Raw genomic sequence first — 15863 nt, 5'->3', positions numbered from 1 at the left:
GTTAATCATAAGTTTTTGGAACAGGACATGGTGTATATGAGTACTGGGGAACTTAACTGCTAAGCCATCTCTCCAATCCCATGTTTTTGTTTTGTGAGGTTGGGTGTCACTCTAGCCCAGGCTGAACTGCAATTCACTATGCAGCCTCAGGCTGGCCTTGAACTCACAGTGATCCTCCTACTTCTGCCTCCCAAGTGCTAGGATTAAAGGTGTGCATCACCACACCCGGCTATCTTCCATTATTTATGAAACATCAAAAGCTAATTTTATTGGAGTTCTCTTATATTGAACAAGCCATATTTTTTAATTGGTTATTTTTACTTATTTATTTGAGAGCGACAGACAGAGAGGAGGGAGGGAGGGAAAGAGAGAGAGAGAAAGAATAGGCGTGCCAGGGCCTCCAGCCACTGTAAACGAACTCCAGATGTGTGTGCCCCCTTGTGCATCTGGCTAACGTGAGTCCTGGGGAATTGAGTCTCAAACTAGGGTCCTTAGGCTTCACAGGCCAGTGCTTAACCACTAAGCCATCTCTCCAGCCTGACAAGTCATATTTTTGTTGCTTTCAAAAATTTCCTTTTGGGGGCTGGAGAGATGGCTTAGCGGTTAAGCGCTTGCCTGTGAAGCTTAAGGACCCCGGTTCGAGGCTCGGTTCCCCAGGTCCCACGTTAGCCAGATGCACAAGGGGGTGCACGCGTCTGGAGTTCATTTGCAGAGGCTGGAAGCCCTGGCGCGCCCATTCTCTCTCTCTCCCTCTATCTGTCTTTCTCTCTGTGTCTGTCGCTCTCAAATAAAAAAATAAAATTAAATTAAAAAAAAATTTCCTTTTGGGAAAGGTGGAGGGAGGGCTAATCAAAATCTAAGAGGATGCAAATAAATCATATGGAATCCTCCGGTTTTGGACAATGGAACACTCAGGAGCCATAGATCGTTGTTAGAAAATTTTCCATGCCAAGGATGAGCTACCTCCAGTGAATTTTTGGCCAGGGAAGTCCCTGATATCCCCAAAGCATTATAGGCCATTGCCAAGGCCCTTGGTTTCCCACCAGGAATAGATGGTAAGACCCTATTGCTGAGGTCTCCACATACTTAGGCTGAAAGGCCACTGAGAAATCCTGCTGGAGCTGAGCTGATAACCTCCTCCATGTAGACCAGCTGACAGAAAGCTGGAAGAAGCCATTCTATATGGAGTTCAATGGGAGAAAGAGATACCACCAGTGAAGATACTCAGCAGTAGACACTGCAAGCCTTATAATTGGCCGGCCAGCCCAAATGAGCCAACGGGTGCAATAGTGGCACGTCTGTCATGGTGGAAACCAACTGCCCTCCAATTGGACTGGAGGCCTGCTCCATGGGGGGAAACACATCCCTAATACTGAAAACTTAAAACAGGGGTAGTCATGAGCCCTAGGGGTGTAACATCTGCTGATGTCTGGAAAAATGTATATACTATGCTTATCAAACTGCCCAGTAAGCACTTCTCTTAATATTTATACCCTTATATTAATGTTACTCTCACTTTGAGTAGAGAATCTTCTCTTTTCAGATGGCAGTGACTTTGGGATGACTCAGAAGGTATCATAGTGCTGGAAAGAAGTGACTGGAGTACTGAGTAACATCTCGATCACACCTTCCAAGGCTCAGGGTCTAATGCAGAAGAGGTGGTGGAAAGAATGTAAGAGCCAAAGGAAGGGTAGGACTCCTTACAATGTGCTCCCTCCAGACATAAAATGGCCTGGATATCCATGACCTCACAGTGCCTGACACTCCCTACACAAGATCATCATAAGAGGAGGAAAAGATCATGACGTCAAAATAAAAGAGAGACTGATTAAGATGAGGAGGAGATATGATGGAGAATGGAATTTCAAAGGGGAAAGTGGGTGGGGGAGGAAGGGAGAGTATTACCATGGGATACTTTTTATAATCATGGAAAATGTTAATAAAAACTGAGAAAAAAAATAATAAATAAATAATTTCCTTTTGGAAGCCGGGCGTGGTGGCACATGCCTTTAATCTCAGCACTTGGCAGAGATGTAGGCAGAGGTAGGAGGATCGCCATGAGTTTGAGGCCACCCTGAGACAATGTAGTGAATTCCAGGTCAGCCTGAGCTGGAATGAGACCCTACCTGGAAAAACAAACAAACAAAAATTTCCTTATGCTTTCTGGCAGTTTTACCATGATGTATAGGAGCATGGATTTATTTTTGCTTATTATACTTGGAATGTGTTGAGCTTCTGGAATATGTAGATTACTGTTTTAATCAAACTTGTAAAGTTTTTGACCATTGTTTCTTTGAGCACTTTTTCTGACCCTCTCTCTCATTAGCTGATGTGCTTAATGACGCTCCACGCTTTGCAGAGGCGCTGCTCATGGTCGTCCTTCCCTTGAGTTCCTTTTTGATCTTTGAATTGTATCATTTCCCATCTGTTGTCTACAGGTTTGCTGATTCTTTCTTCTATCTGTTCAAATCTTCCATCAAGGGCTGGAGAGATAGCTTGGTTAAGACACTTGCCTGGGAAGCCTAAGGACCCAGGTTCAATTCCCTTGTACCCATGTAAGCCAGATGCACAAGGTAGCAGTTGCCATCTGGAGTTCATCTGCAGTGGCTGGAGGCCCAATTGTGCTCATTCTCTCTCTCTCTCTGCCTCCTCCTTTACCTCTCTCTTAAAATAAATAACTTTTTAAAATCTTCCATCAAAAGCCTCAAGTGATGTTAATTTTAGCTATTGTGTACTTTTACTTCAGAATTTCTATTACATATAATTTCCATATCTTCACAGGTATTCTACATTTGATGAGATTTGTCTCCAAATCTATTTTTAGTTTTTTTAAATACTTATTTATTTGAGAGAGAGAGAGAGAATGGGCATGCCAGGGCCTCCAGCCAGTGCAAATGAACTCCAGACGTGTGTGCCTCTTGTGCATCTGGCTAACGTGGGTTCCGGACAGTCAAACCAGGATCTTCTGGCTTTGCAGGCAAATGCCTTAACCGCTAAGCCATCTCTCCAGCCCCAAACCTTCTATTTTTAAAATCATGTCATGACATTAAAATAAAGGACAGACTGATTGAGAGGGGGAGGGGATGTGATGGAGAGCAGAGTTTCAAAGGGGAAAGTAGGGGGAGGGAGGGAATTACCATGAGGTATTGTTTACAATAATGGAAATTGTCAATAAAATTTTTGCAAATCCTGTTTTCCTTTGTATATGTTTATAATGAGAGCTTTTTAGTATGTGTTGCCTGCTTTCTCCTCTTGTCTTATAGTTTTTGTTGACAGTGGGCACTTCATACAGTGCAAGCACTTCCACCTTGTTTTGATTATGCTGTCTGCTTCTTTAAGAGTCACACCTGCTGTTAGGCCCCTCAATTGCTTTACTTATTTATTGATTGTGTATTTATGAGCGTGCATGTGTGCATGCATGTCATAGGCTGACGTTTGTTGTCTTACAAAATTTTGGGGGCTGGGTGTGGTGGCATACACCTTTCATCCCTGCACTCGCGAGACAGAAGTTAGGAGGATCACTGTGAACTTGAGGCCAGCCTGGGACTACACAGTGAGCTCCAGGTCAGCCGAGGCTCGAGAGACCCCAAACCAAAAACAAAATAAAACAAAAAAAAATTGGAGGGAGGGCTGGACAGATGGCTCAATGGTCACAGGCCCTTGCTTGCAAAGCCTGAAAGCCCTGATTCAATTCCCAGTAGCTACATAAAGCCAGATGCACAAAGTGGCACACAACATCTGGAGTTCATTCGCAGTGGCAAGAGGCCTTGGCATGCTCATTCTCTTTTTCCCTCCCTCTCTTATTATGTCCCTCTTTCTGCTTGCCAAAACTAAATGAATAATAAAAAAAAAATTGTGTGTGTGTGTGTACGTGTGGATGTGTGTGTGAGCACACCAGGCGCATGTGTGAAGTCAGAGGATAACTTTGAGGTCAGCCCTCACCTTCCACCTGGCTTGGAGTCAGGGTCTCGGGCTGTTCTCCTCCTTCTGCCAGCTCCATTTGCAAGCTTCACTTGTGAGCTTCTGGGAGATTCTCCTGCCTCGGCCCCGCTTCTCACCATTGGCGTCCTGGGATTACAGAAGCCCGCCACAGCTTCTGGCTCTGCATGTGGGCTCTGGGGAGCTGAGCCCGAGGACTCAGAGGTGCACCGTAGACGGGGCTTATACGCTGGAGGCATCAGGGCACCCTCCACCTTATTGTTTGAATGCGGGTCTCATGCGGAACTGATTGTCCTAGACTCGCCAGTGCTCCAGGGACTTTCTGCCCTCCCCATGTTTACCGCTAAACTGAGTCACCTCTAATTAGGGTGCTGGGCGGAGTTGTTTTGAGGCAACTCTGAGGTCTGCTCTGACTTCAGAAAGGCTATTTGCACCTTGTTGGTGATGAGGTGTCCTCTGGGCGAACCTCTTTCTCCACTGGGGTGCTGGTCTCCTTTTGGAGACTCAACCACAAAATCTCCATCATTTTCTCTTCTAAACTTCTTCTAACCTGACTTCTAACCAGACAGTATCGGCACCTCTCAGCTCCTTTGGCCGACTTCTCCCTGTGGGCAAAAATCTTCAAATCCTCGCTCCCAAGCACTGGGCAGGGAAAGTGGCCCATTTTGGGTGGTGTCATTTGGTATTTTTGGATCGCTTCTCTTGCTATCCAAACCTGTGACTTATACGTGAGCTGAAGCCAGAGCAGTCAAGGTCCCAGGACTGTTTAGGAGGGGTCAGGCTTGGAGGATGGACATCGGGTCTGATCTCCCAAGATCGGGAATGCAGTGAGCTGAGGGGAGCACACATTCTGTTTTCTTGGCCATGTCCATCTAGAGAGACGTTCCCATTTTTCTGTGCTAGGATGTGGAGAAGTGGAGGCCTCATGATTCCAGGGCCATAGACTCTGTTCACACCAAGACAGCTTGCCTTCCGTCCTTCCTTCCTTCCTTTTATTTATTTATTTATTTTAGGTTTTTCGAGGTAGGGTCTCACTCTAGCCCAAGCTGACCTGGAATTAATCTCAGGCTGGCCTACAACTGACAGCATCCTCCTACCTCAGCTTCTCAAGTGCTGGGATTAAAGGCGTGCGTGCACCACCACGCCTGGCATCTTTTCTTTTCTTTTTAAGAACTTATTTATTTGTTTGCAAAGAGAGAGAGGGAGCAAGAGAGAGAGGGAGAGAGAAAATGGTTGTGCCAGGGCCTCCAGCCACTGCAAATGAACTCTAGACGCATGTGCCACCTTGTGTATCTGGCTTTAGGTGGGTACTGAGGAATCAAACAAGGGTCCTTTGGCTTTGCCAAGAAGCACCTTAAATGCTAAGCCATCTCCCCAGCCAAAGAAAGCTTTTCTTGAATACATGTTTCTTCATTTGCCATGTGCTCTCAGATGGCATCCAGAACTGGTGTGCCTATGGAGAAATATCTGTTCTCTAAAATGGGCAAACAATTTTGTTTATTTTTATTTATTTATATATTCTGTTTTTTCAAGGTAGGGTATTGCTCTTGCTCAGGCTGACCTGAGATTCACTATGTAGTCTCAGGTTGGCCTTGAACTCATGGCAATCCTCCTGCCTCTGCCTCTGCCTCCTTTAAAGGCATGTACAAACATGCCCAGCAAATTTTGTTTATTTCTTAAGTGGAAATGTCATTTTATTGCTGAACCATAGAGCATACATGAGAATATAATTTTTTATATGCTGGATACAAGTCCATCATCAGCTATATGATTCACAAATATTTTCTCCTATTTTATGAGCTACCTTCTTGGCTATTTAATTATTCTACTCATTTTTCCCTTCATAAGTAGCTGAGAGAGCTAACCCTAAAAATGTTCTCAGCTTCTTCCTCTCTTTAGATTAGGCAAAGAAAAAGCTTCCAGGGATAAAGAGGAGCCAGTGTGTTCTGTGGTTATCAGAGGCTAAACCACAAGTAAAGCGGGTTGCACTTGGGGATGTCGTTCAGAAGTTCAGCACTTCCTAGCATACAAAAAAATAAAATAAAGTAAAATAAGAAAGACTGGCTCGAGGCCAGGCGTGGGGTCTCACGCCTTTAATCCCAGCACTCAGGAGGCAGAGAAAGGAGGATCGCTGTGAATTTGAGGCCACCCTGAGACTACATAGTGAATTTCAGGTCAGCCTGGGCTAGAGCAAGAAAAACAACAACAACAAAAATAATAAAGATTAAAAAAATAAAAAAGAAAAGAAAAATGCCTGGTGTGGTTACTTGGAAGGCAGAGGTAGGAGGATCATCTTTGAGTTTGAGACCAGTTTGAGACTATAGAGTGACTTCCAGGTCAACCCGAGTTAGTGTGAAACCCTACCTTGAAAAACTAAAAAAGAAAAGGCAGATTGGCTTGTGTAACAGGAGCTCTCCAAAGCAAAACAAAACCAAACAAGCTCCGAGGAGATGGCTCAGAGGTTAAAGGTGTTTGCTGGCAAAACCTTCCAGCCCTGGTTCAATTACTCAGGACCCATGTACAGTCAGACCCCCAAAGTGGTGCATGAGTCTAGCAGTCATTTGCATGGGCCAGAGACCCTGGTGCAAATAAATGAAAATATTTTATTCATTTGTAAGCACAGAGGCATGCCAAGGTTTCTTACTTTTTCAAACAAACTCTAGACACATGTACCACTTGGTGTATCTGGCTTTATGTGGGTACTGGGGAATTGAACTTGAGACAGTCTGTGCTGGAAAGCTTTATAAACCAGCACCTTTAACCACTGAGCCATCTCCTCAGCCTAAATAAAACAATTTTTTTAAAAATAAGATTTCTCACCGGGCATGGTGGAGCATGCCTTTAATCCCAGCACTCGGGAGGCAGAGATAGGAGGATCATGGTGAGTCCAAGTCCACCTGAGAATGCATAGTGAATTCCAGGTCAGCCTGGGCTAGAGTGAAACCCTACCTTGAAAAACCAAAAAAAAAAAAAAAAAAAAAAAAATTTCTCTAGGAAATTTCATGCTGCTGGGGACAATAGACTGAAGCCAGGGGAGAAAATGTCTTTAGGAGAAAATCAATCTCATTCATTAAACTTTAATAAGTTATCACTAAATCTTCATATGCATATACAGATTTATTAATGAGCATGCCTGGCTTTGTTTTATGTTTTCTATAGATCATAGCACTGTAATGGGCATGGTAGGGAAATAGCAGAAAATTTCTCACCTTACTTCTGATTAAAAGTGTAAATAAACACTTTTTTTTGTTCCTGACTTGGAGGGTCTGATTTTTGGGGAAAGACCAATGAAACAGGGTCTTGAGGTTCTGGTAACAGTGGTAAGGTGGCGCGTCTGAGAGGCAAGGTGGGGCCCGGGAGGGGTGCTGTGGAAAGAGAAGGGCCACTCAGAGACCAGATCTGCCCCTTTCCTCCCTGAGCTGAGTCCACCACAGCTTGCCCGGGCTCTGCTCTGTGCCACCAGCAAAGGGGCAGGGTCCATGCCAGCTCCTGTTCTGAAAGGTGCTAGATCTTTTTGCCTTTGGACTTTTTTGTTTTTAATTTGGGAGAGGGATTTTGACGCAGGGTCCCACTGTGTAGCCTAGCCTAGGCTGGCTTTGAGCCTGTGATCCTCCTACTTCTGCCTCCTGACGTCTGGGATTACAGGTGTGGATCACCACCTAGGGCTGCCTTCTTGTCTTGTCAATGCTAAGCAGGAGCTGCCAGCCTGGGCTATGTGGCTAGGCATAGAGGGTCAGTGGGTCTCGAGGTGTCGTAGGGATAAATCTTTCCCCAGAGCCCCCATCACATCCGTCCTGTCCCTGTTCCGAATGGTGACTCTGGCCTTTCTCTCGGGTATTAGAGGCTTGTATCAGCCTCACATACACATAAATGGAATGCAGCCAGCCACAAGGAAGAACTCAGTCACTTGCAGACCCGCCTGACCAGCCTGCCACAGCCTGGTTTGTCACCGTGCCACCTTGGACTCTGTCTATGGGCTCCGCTGCCCACCAAGAGGGGAGGGCAAAGTCTGTTTATCCAGAGGCCTGGCAGCAGGTGTAGCGTCTGAACAAAAGTGCCTCTGAGATCCTGGAGGCTGTTGTCAGAGGAACACGACAGCCATGAGGCAATCAGCAAGCAGTCTGGGGAGAGGCAGCTGATAAACAGGGAAACACGCGCATGCCAGGGCTCGGGGCAGCCCCGAGCGCCCCTCTTTGGCTTGTTCGCTGCCTAAGCCTGCTTTTTGAGTCACTGACTGGAAATAAAGGCTTACCGGTGCGGGCTGGCACGCTGTCTTCACAACCTGCCACGAGGCACGTCTGAGCGCTGAACAATTTCAGACTCTCTTGACAGCCGGGGTGCCAGTCTCCACACCAGACAGGGCAGAATGCAGCATGCCTGACCAAAACCCCTGAGAACTGCCCGTCACTCCGGGTCCGCTCCCCGGCCAGGCCCTCCCAGAGCCCAGAGGAGAGCCCCACTTCATCTCAGTGCCATTCCCACCCCCTCCCAGAAGCACCCTGTGAACCGCAGGAGAGGCTCCATGTACCGCTGGGGTCCTGGCCCCCCTTTGGGCTATGGCTAGGGGTCAGTGTTCCTGGTCCCAGGGAGGGTGCCTCAAGGCCAGGCGTGAGGCACAGGCCCTATCTAAGGCTGTGCTCCCCAGCGGCCCCAACCCTCAGCTCCCAGAGGTGCTGGCAGAAGCAGGAGCGGGCAGATAGAGCTGGGGTGTGGCAGGAGCCCTATCTCTGACTACAGAGGCCCTGTCAAGCAGGCTGGTCCTCAGCACACAGGGCTCCTTGGGCCTGTGCAGCGCAAGGCCTAGGAGAGGCAGGGTCTGGATTCGGGAGATGGATGGGCTTGGGTCCTAGTCTAAGGAGCAAGGTAGGGCTGTAGGTACTAATGCTGCTCCATGGGGAAAGAGGACCTGCTCGGGGCCACAGCCAGCCGTGCTTGGGCCTCGAGCCTTGCCTGCCTGCCCAGGGCAGGGGCCTTTGATCTTGCTCACATATGGAGTGGCTGCTCCCGATGTTTGAGGAGGTCAAGGTCTGACCACTATACTAAGTCTCGGTGACACAGGGCGTCTGTAAAGCTTGGTACCCCTCCCTTCCCCGACAGAATTCCCAGTCCCATCCCCCCAAATCCTGCACACCCTGCTCCTGTGCCAGCCCAGTCACCAGCCTATGACTAGCTCGGCTATGCCAGCCGACTGACACATCTCCCTTAGGTCACGCTCAGCCCGGGCAGTCTAGAGACATATGGAAACCCTCGCCCTACATTTTGACATTCTTTTTTTCCTTAAAGTGAAAAGTAATTTGGTTCAAGTTGGAATCACGGGAACAAGGGGAATAATTAAGAACACTTTCGATGACAATTAATGGAATAAAACAGATATTTATGAGCCTGTTACTGATAAATTAGCATTTACATAAACAGATGTGGTAAGAATGTACTTCTTTTTAAATATTTAATTAATTAATTAATTTGAGAGAGAGAGGCAGATAGATAGGGAGGGAGGGAGGGAGAGAATGGGAACATCAGGGCCTCTAGCCACTGCAACCAAGCTCCAGATGCATGCGCCACCTTGTGCGTTCTGGCTTTATGTGGGTATGGGGGAACCGAACCTGGGTCCATAGTCTTCTCAGGGCCTTAACCACTGAGCCATCTCCCCGGTCGCGAATATGCATCTCTCTGTGGTAATTCCAGATCAGCCCTAGGCAAGTACGATACAGTAAGAGTCATTTTGGTCAAGGCCTATGAACAGACACCAACAGTGGGTGACAGCTTGTATGGCATCAAAGCATCTCCTTCACGATGCTGATGAGCTACGCAGGGAAGGGAGTGACAGTAAGAGTGGAAAAATCCAGCAGACACCAGCGTAACCACATACATCAGCAGGGTGAAGACATTGCTGACATGCACGGGCCCGGGTGACGTGCCAGGGGCACTCTTCGGTAGTAGTCTTACCCCAAACTACAGAACTCATTCTAAACACGAGAAAGCAAACCCCAAACTAAGGGACATTCATCACAATAACCAGGTGTGGTAGTTTGAATAGATGGCCCCCAATATATTCAGTATTTTTTTTTTTTTAGCTTGTAGTTTGCATCTGTAGCCATCTGGCTGGAGGCAGTGTCACTGGGTGGATCTTAGGGTGTGGTGGTGGGTTTGAGATTCCAATCTCAAGATACCCAAAGCTGGAGTTCCTGAAGTGTGCTGTGCTGTGTGGCTTTTGGGCTTATGGCTTCTCTCTCTCTGTTTGGACCTGTAAAAATAGGCCAGCTTCTGCCGTCATGGAACTTCCCCTGGATCTGTAAGCTTCAGTAAATATCTCTTCCTCCATAACTGTGCCTGGTCTGGAAGTTCATCAGTGGACCTGAAGCTGCCTGGTACACCAGGAAAGAGTGAGGAATTGTCAGATTGAAAACAAACATGACAAACTAAATAAAACGTGAGATTCTAGATTGGGTCAAAAACAGGAAAAGGGCTTAGGGAAAAATTGGTTTAATTAATGCTATTGTGACCAATGTTAAGTTTGTGGTTTTTTTTTAAACTTTTTTATTTATTTGAGAGAAAGAGGTAGAGATAGGTAGATAGATAGACAGACAGACAGAATGGGCATGCTAGGGCCTTTAGCCATTGCAAACAAACTCCAGATGCATGTGCCATCTTGTGCATCTGGCTTATATGGGTACTGGGGAATTGAACCTGGGTCCTTAAGGTTTCACAGGCAAGCACTTTAACCTCTAAGACATCTCTCCAGCTCAATTTTCATGGCTTTGACAAAAGGAATTAAATTACCAGCATTAGTAACCAGATGTGGTAGCATATGCTTATAATGCCAACACTCAGGAGGCAGAGGCAGGTGGACCATTGCTAGTTTGAGCTGTGTGAATAACATAGTGAGCTCCAGGTCAGCTTGAGCTAATAGTGAGAGCCTATCACGAAACAATCAATCAACCTATCAATTAATCATTAATATCAGAAGAAGCTGGGCAAAACTCTCTGTAGTATATTTTTCAACAACTTTTCTTCAAGAAATTTAAAAACAGATAGGAAACTTGATTTTTAGTAAGTGCTATGTGTGATAAGGTACATGTAACATACACAGGAAATTATACCTTACAAACAGTCCATGAGGAAGGAAACCACCTTATGTGTAGAAGCACACACAGACAGGCGCACACATGCAAATCCTACTCAGACACCAGATTCCTGTCTCCTGGCATCTATGAAAGACATTTCTGTGGGCAAACATGCCATCCGTCCACGGCCTCCCAGCTGACCCTGACCTCCTGTGGGAGGCTCTGCAGGCAGCTTGAGTGGCTTTTTCTGTCTCAGAGGGTATGCATGGGGATATCCTGGTTTAAAGCAGATTCACAGTCTGAGGACAGCCCCCTCTGACAGCAGCCAGGGAGTGGGGGCCGTGTGCTTGGCCTATGAAGGAGACAAGGCCATTTCCCCCTGACACGGGTCAGCTCAGCATGGGTTTCTCTGAGCCCTGGAACTGCCTCTTTGAGGACAGGGGCTCAGCCTCTAGCAAGTTTCCTCACCTATTCTACCAGCCACAACCTGGGCCTTGGGAAAGCTCCCACAGAGCTTAGTACCCAGGCGGAGGCCCAGCACGAGGGGGCGAGGGCTCTGCTCACCACTCACCTGTGATGACACCTGGATGCCGGTGCCACTCTGCGCTGGTTATTGGGTGATACAACCCGTCTACGTGGGGCCACAATTCAGGTGAGATGGACACTGTTTTTACCTTTATTTAAAGATTGTGATAAAGTACACATAACAAAAATTACCATCTTATAAACAATCCTAAGCCGGGCGTGGTGGCGCACGCCTTTAATCCCAGCACTCGGGAGGCAGGGGTAGGAGGATCACTGTGAGTTCGAGGCCACCCTGAGACTACATAGTGAATTCCAGGTCAGCCTGGGCTAGAGTGAGACCCCACCTCAAAAAACCAAAAAAAATATGTAAGTACAATGATTGAGATGGGGAGGTAATATGATAGAGAATGGAATTTCAAAGGGGAAAGTGTGTGTTGGGGGAGGGAGGGAATTACCATGGGATACTTTTTATAATCGTGGAAGATGCCAATAAAAATTAAAAAAAAAAAACACAAAAAAAGATCCTAAACATATTTTTTTTTTAAACATTGACTTTTTATAAGGGGAAATTTCATATGCCTGAGTTCTATTTTTTAAATATATTTATTTATTTATTTATTTGCAAACAGAGAGAGATAGAAGAGAGACACAGAGAGAGAATGGGCACACCAGGGTCTCCAGTCACTGCAAATGAACTACTGATGCATACGTCACTGTGCACCTGGCTTTATGTGGGTCCTGGGGAATTGAACTCTGGTCGCTAGATTCTGTAGGCAAGCACCTTAACCACTGAGCAATCTCTCCAGCCCTTCATCATGTTTTTTTTTTTTTGAGGGTCTCACTATGTAATATAAACTGGCTGAAAATCATAATCCTCCTGCCTCAGCTTTTTGAGGACTGGCATTTCAGGCATGAGCACCATGCCTGGCCACACCTTAACTATTTCTAAGGGCAAAGTTCAGAAGAGTTCTTTGTGCAATTGATATCCAGAACCCTTTTACTCTTACAGAATGGAAATCATATATCCATTAGGCAATTCCCATTTTCCTCACTCCTTTCTCGTTCCGGTAACCACCCTCTACTTTGTGCCTTTCTGCTCTGATTCACACTTGCTCATTCTCTCTCTCTTTCCTTCTACCTCCTTCTTTATTGAAGACAGAGTCTTACTATGTATCCCGGGCTGGCCTGGAAGAATTTGCTACTCCCAGAGGGCCTCCTTCCTTAGGCTCCTCAGTGCTAGGGTCTCAGCAGAGAATACCGCCACGCCCACCTGTGCTTTCAACAACGCTTAGAAGTGAACTCACACATTTGTCTTTTTGTGACTAGCTAACTTCATTAAGCATAATGTCCTTAATGGTCAGCCATATTGCAGCATATGATAGAATTTATTTTCTTCCAAATCTAGATAATGGTCTAATATGTATACACACACACACACACACACACACACACACACACGTCACTTTTTGTTTATCCATTCATCTTTTAACAGAGATTAAGCTTGTTTCAACCTTAATCAATTTGACTATTGGTGTCTACCATGAACAATGCTGCTATGAATATGGATATACATATATCATTGAGATTTAATTTTTTTGTATAAGCCCACACATTGAATGGCTGGATCATATGGTAATTCTATTTTTAATATTGGGAGGATAGCCATGCTCTCTTCCACAGCCGCTGGACTATTTTATGTTCTGCTATAGTGTGGGTTTTCTTTATTTACAGGGTATCACACTATAGCCCATTATATTCACTATGTGGTTCAGGCAGCCCTCAAAGTGCTAGCAATCCCCCTGTTTCTGCCTCCCAGGTTCTAGGACACAGGTTGATTTGTAAATGTCCCTCTAGAGACTTTTTTTTTTTTTTTTTTTAAGGCTTGGGCTCCACCTTAACGCTCTTGGAGTGCAGAGGATACTCTTAACAGATGAACCTACTGAAAGGAAGTTGGGTCACCAAGGGATGTGCCTTTGAAGGGGATTTTGGGACTCTGGTTTCTTCCTCTTTCTCTCTTGTGTCTCTCTCATGAGGAAAGCAGCTTGACTCTCTCACAACACCCTACCATAGCGTGCTGCCTCTGCACAGGCTGGAAAGCCAGGGGACCAATCACGGGACCCTCAGGAACGAGGAGCCACGGTGAACCGTACCCCACTACAGATGGCTTCTACCACAACCGAGTCCACCGGCAGCGCACGAGGGCTTCTTCCCCGCACCTCACCAACCCTTGTCGCCTGCTTTTGCTTTTGTCACAGCCTCCCAGAACTCCTTGTGACACTGCCCTTCTGGAGACACTCACTCCATCCTTCTCGCCATAGTTCTTCCTTCCTTCCTTCCTCTTCCCAGACGCCAGTGCCCTTTCTTTGCCTGTTCTTTCACTACCACCATCCAAAAGGCAAGCAAGGGAGGGGAGGGCTGCTGACCATGTGCACGTGCACGAGGCTCGTCACCTGCCCCTCTGGGTGCCCCAGGCCCCTCGAGACAGTGCACGGTGGGAGGCCTATGGACTTGAGGGTAGGTGGCTGTCCAGCTTTTATAGCCACAGGAAACACAACCAGCCTGGTCCGCCCAGCTGTCTGGAAGTCTCAGCCAGCACGTCCAGCCTCCATCCCTGGTGCAGAGGCTGCTTCTGGAACTGAAGGAGGACGAGCTGACTCCCATTCTGAGATGTCCTCAGGTCAGGCTCTGAGCAAGAGTTGAGCAAGCACCCTAATACTTGCATCTTGTACTAGCCCCCTGCTAGGGGGTTAGAGTTGGGGGAGCATAGCCTCCTGAGGGCCCAAGGCAGGCAGGGTGCTAAAGCGGGGGGCCTGAGCTCAGCCACGTTCACCTGCATCCACAGCCTGCCAGTCCTGGACGACCACTCTCTTGTGGAGCAATGCTCACAGCTTCCTCCCAACACGCTCGGCTTTTCATAGCATCTGGAGCCAGCTCTTTGAAAACACAGCAGGCCCGGCCTTGTCCTTTCCATATTGTGCTCCGAATATAGTCAGCTCTTCCGTATGTCCAGAAGCTGGCCCTGTCATCACTTGTAGCGTCTTGTTCACCCCTGAACTCTGGCCACCCTGACCCATGAGAATTCCATTCCCAGAGTTCGCTGCACTCTTTGCCTGGACAGGCTCTTACATTCCCAGAGTCACCTCAACTTTCATCACCCCTTCTAGAAGAGTCCCCTCTTCTTGTTATTCTATCAGTGTGGGTAATTTACCCAGGGTCACACAGAAAACAAACCATGATTTGCCAGGCTTCCTGAATGAAGCTCACTGCTAGTCAGGGCTTTAGCCCTTTCCACACCACAGCCAGGGTGCCTCGTGGTCAAATGAGCTTTCAGGGGAGGACCCATACCCTGACTGTCCACACCCTAGGGCCAAACATTTTCTGATGGCTGCCACATTTTGCTGAGGAAGAGAGATAAAAGACCAGCACAGGCAAGGTTGTTTTTATTTTTATTTTTTTCCAAGGTAGGGTCTTACTCTAGCCCAGGCTGACCTGTAATTAGTCTCAGGCTGGCCTCAAACTCACAGCAATCCTCCTACCTCAGCCTCCCAAGTGCTGGGATTAAGGGTGTGTGGCACCATGCCCTGCTTTTCTTTTCTTTTTCTTTTTTCTCTTGGAAGGAACATAGAATGAAAGAAGGGTTAAAAGCCTTGGGAACCCTACTAACGATCAGCAACAGGAAATAGGATCCCTTGGGGATGCTGTACCCAGAAGGAGTGTGTCTCTTTACAGAGCATACCCTGGCTCCTACTAAATGCATGGCAGGAAACACGGAATGGGAGGGCCATACACTCTGACTCCCAAAACTTAAGTAACCTGATCCTATGCCACTACTGGGCCCAGTGGCACAGCGGGAGCCCTTGCCTACCAGCTGGCATTATGCTCAGAAAAGTCTCTAGGACTCCGCAAGTGCCTTGAGGTCAGCGTTTATTTTCTGCCTCTTGGGCCCAACCAACGTCTGTTCTCTTTTGGAGAAATTGGGGCCTCTATGTCTTCGCTATGTCTCAAGCCCTTCGCTGTGTCCACAGCTGTCCTGGGACAGCTCTCCACAGCCCTTCTCTCATCCCGAATAGACAAGTGTCTCTGGCTCATAAAGCAGGACAAGCTGAGGCTGGGTGTGCCCAGGACAGCACCTAGGCTCTTGAAACGGTAACTCTTACCATTGTGAAACTCTGAAGGGAAAAAGGCAGTTGGTGACCACACTCCCTTCTCCATTCTGGACAGAGACGTGTCAGGAATAAGCTCACAGATTTTACTCGACTCTGCATGACCCAGTCCTGTGCCAGTTAGGTTTGAGATGCCGTGGGGACAGTCTCAGGACTGAAGCAGATTGGGGGT

General features: G+C 47.1%; 1 protein-coding gene across 4 annotated transcripts in view; it reads right to left on the bottom strand.

Moving 5' to 3' along the window:
• Positions 1 to 15863, bottom strand: part of LOC101609317 (solute carrier family 22 member 4) — an 85781-nt gene that overhangs the window by 49513 nt on the left and 20405 nt on the right. Inside the window, exon 1 of one of the 4 annotated variants that reach the window (XM_045153566.1) lies at positions 15686 to 15842. The exons of the other annotated variants lie outside the window; for them this stretch is intronic. Coding sequence (XP_045009501.1) covers positions 15686 to 15793 — 108 coding nt within the window. The 5' untranslated portion in view covers positions 15794 to 15842. Of the gene's footprint in view, positions 1 to 15685; positions 15843 to 15863 lie in introns of those variants that run through there. 4 annotated transcript variants of the gene reach the window in all.

The sequence above is a fragment of the Jaculus jaculus genome, chromosome 6, assembly GCF_020740685.1.
Source record: "Jaculus jaculus isolate mJacJac1 chromosome 6, mJacJac1.mat.Y.cur, whole genome shotgun sequence".
In the NCBI taxonomy this organism is placed as follows: Eukaryota; Metazoa; Chordata; class Mammalia; order Rodentia; family Dipodidae; genus Jaculus; species Jaculus jaculus.
This window is presented reverse-complemented; position numbering and strand designations above follow the sequence as displayed.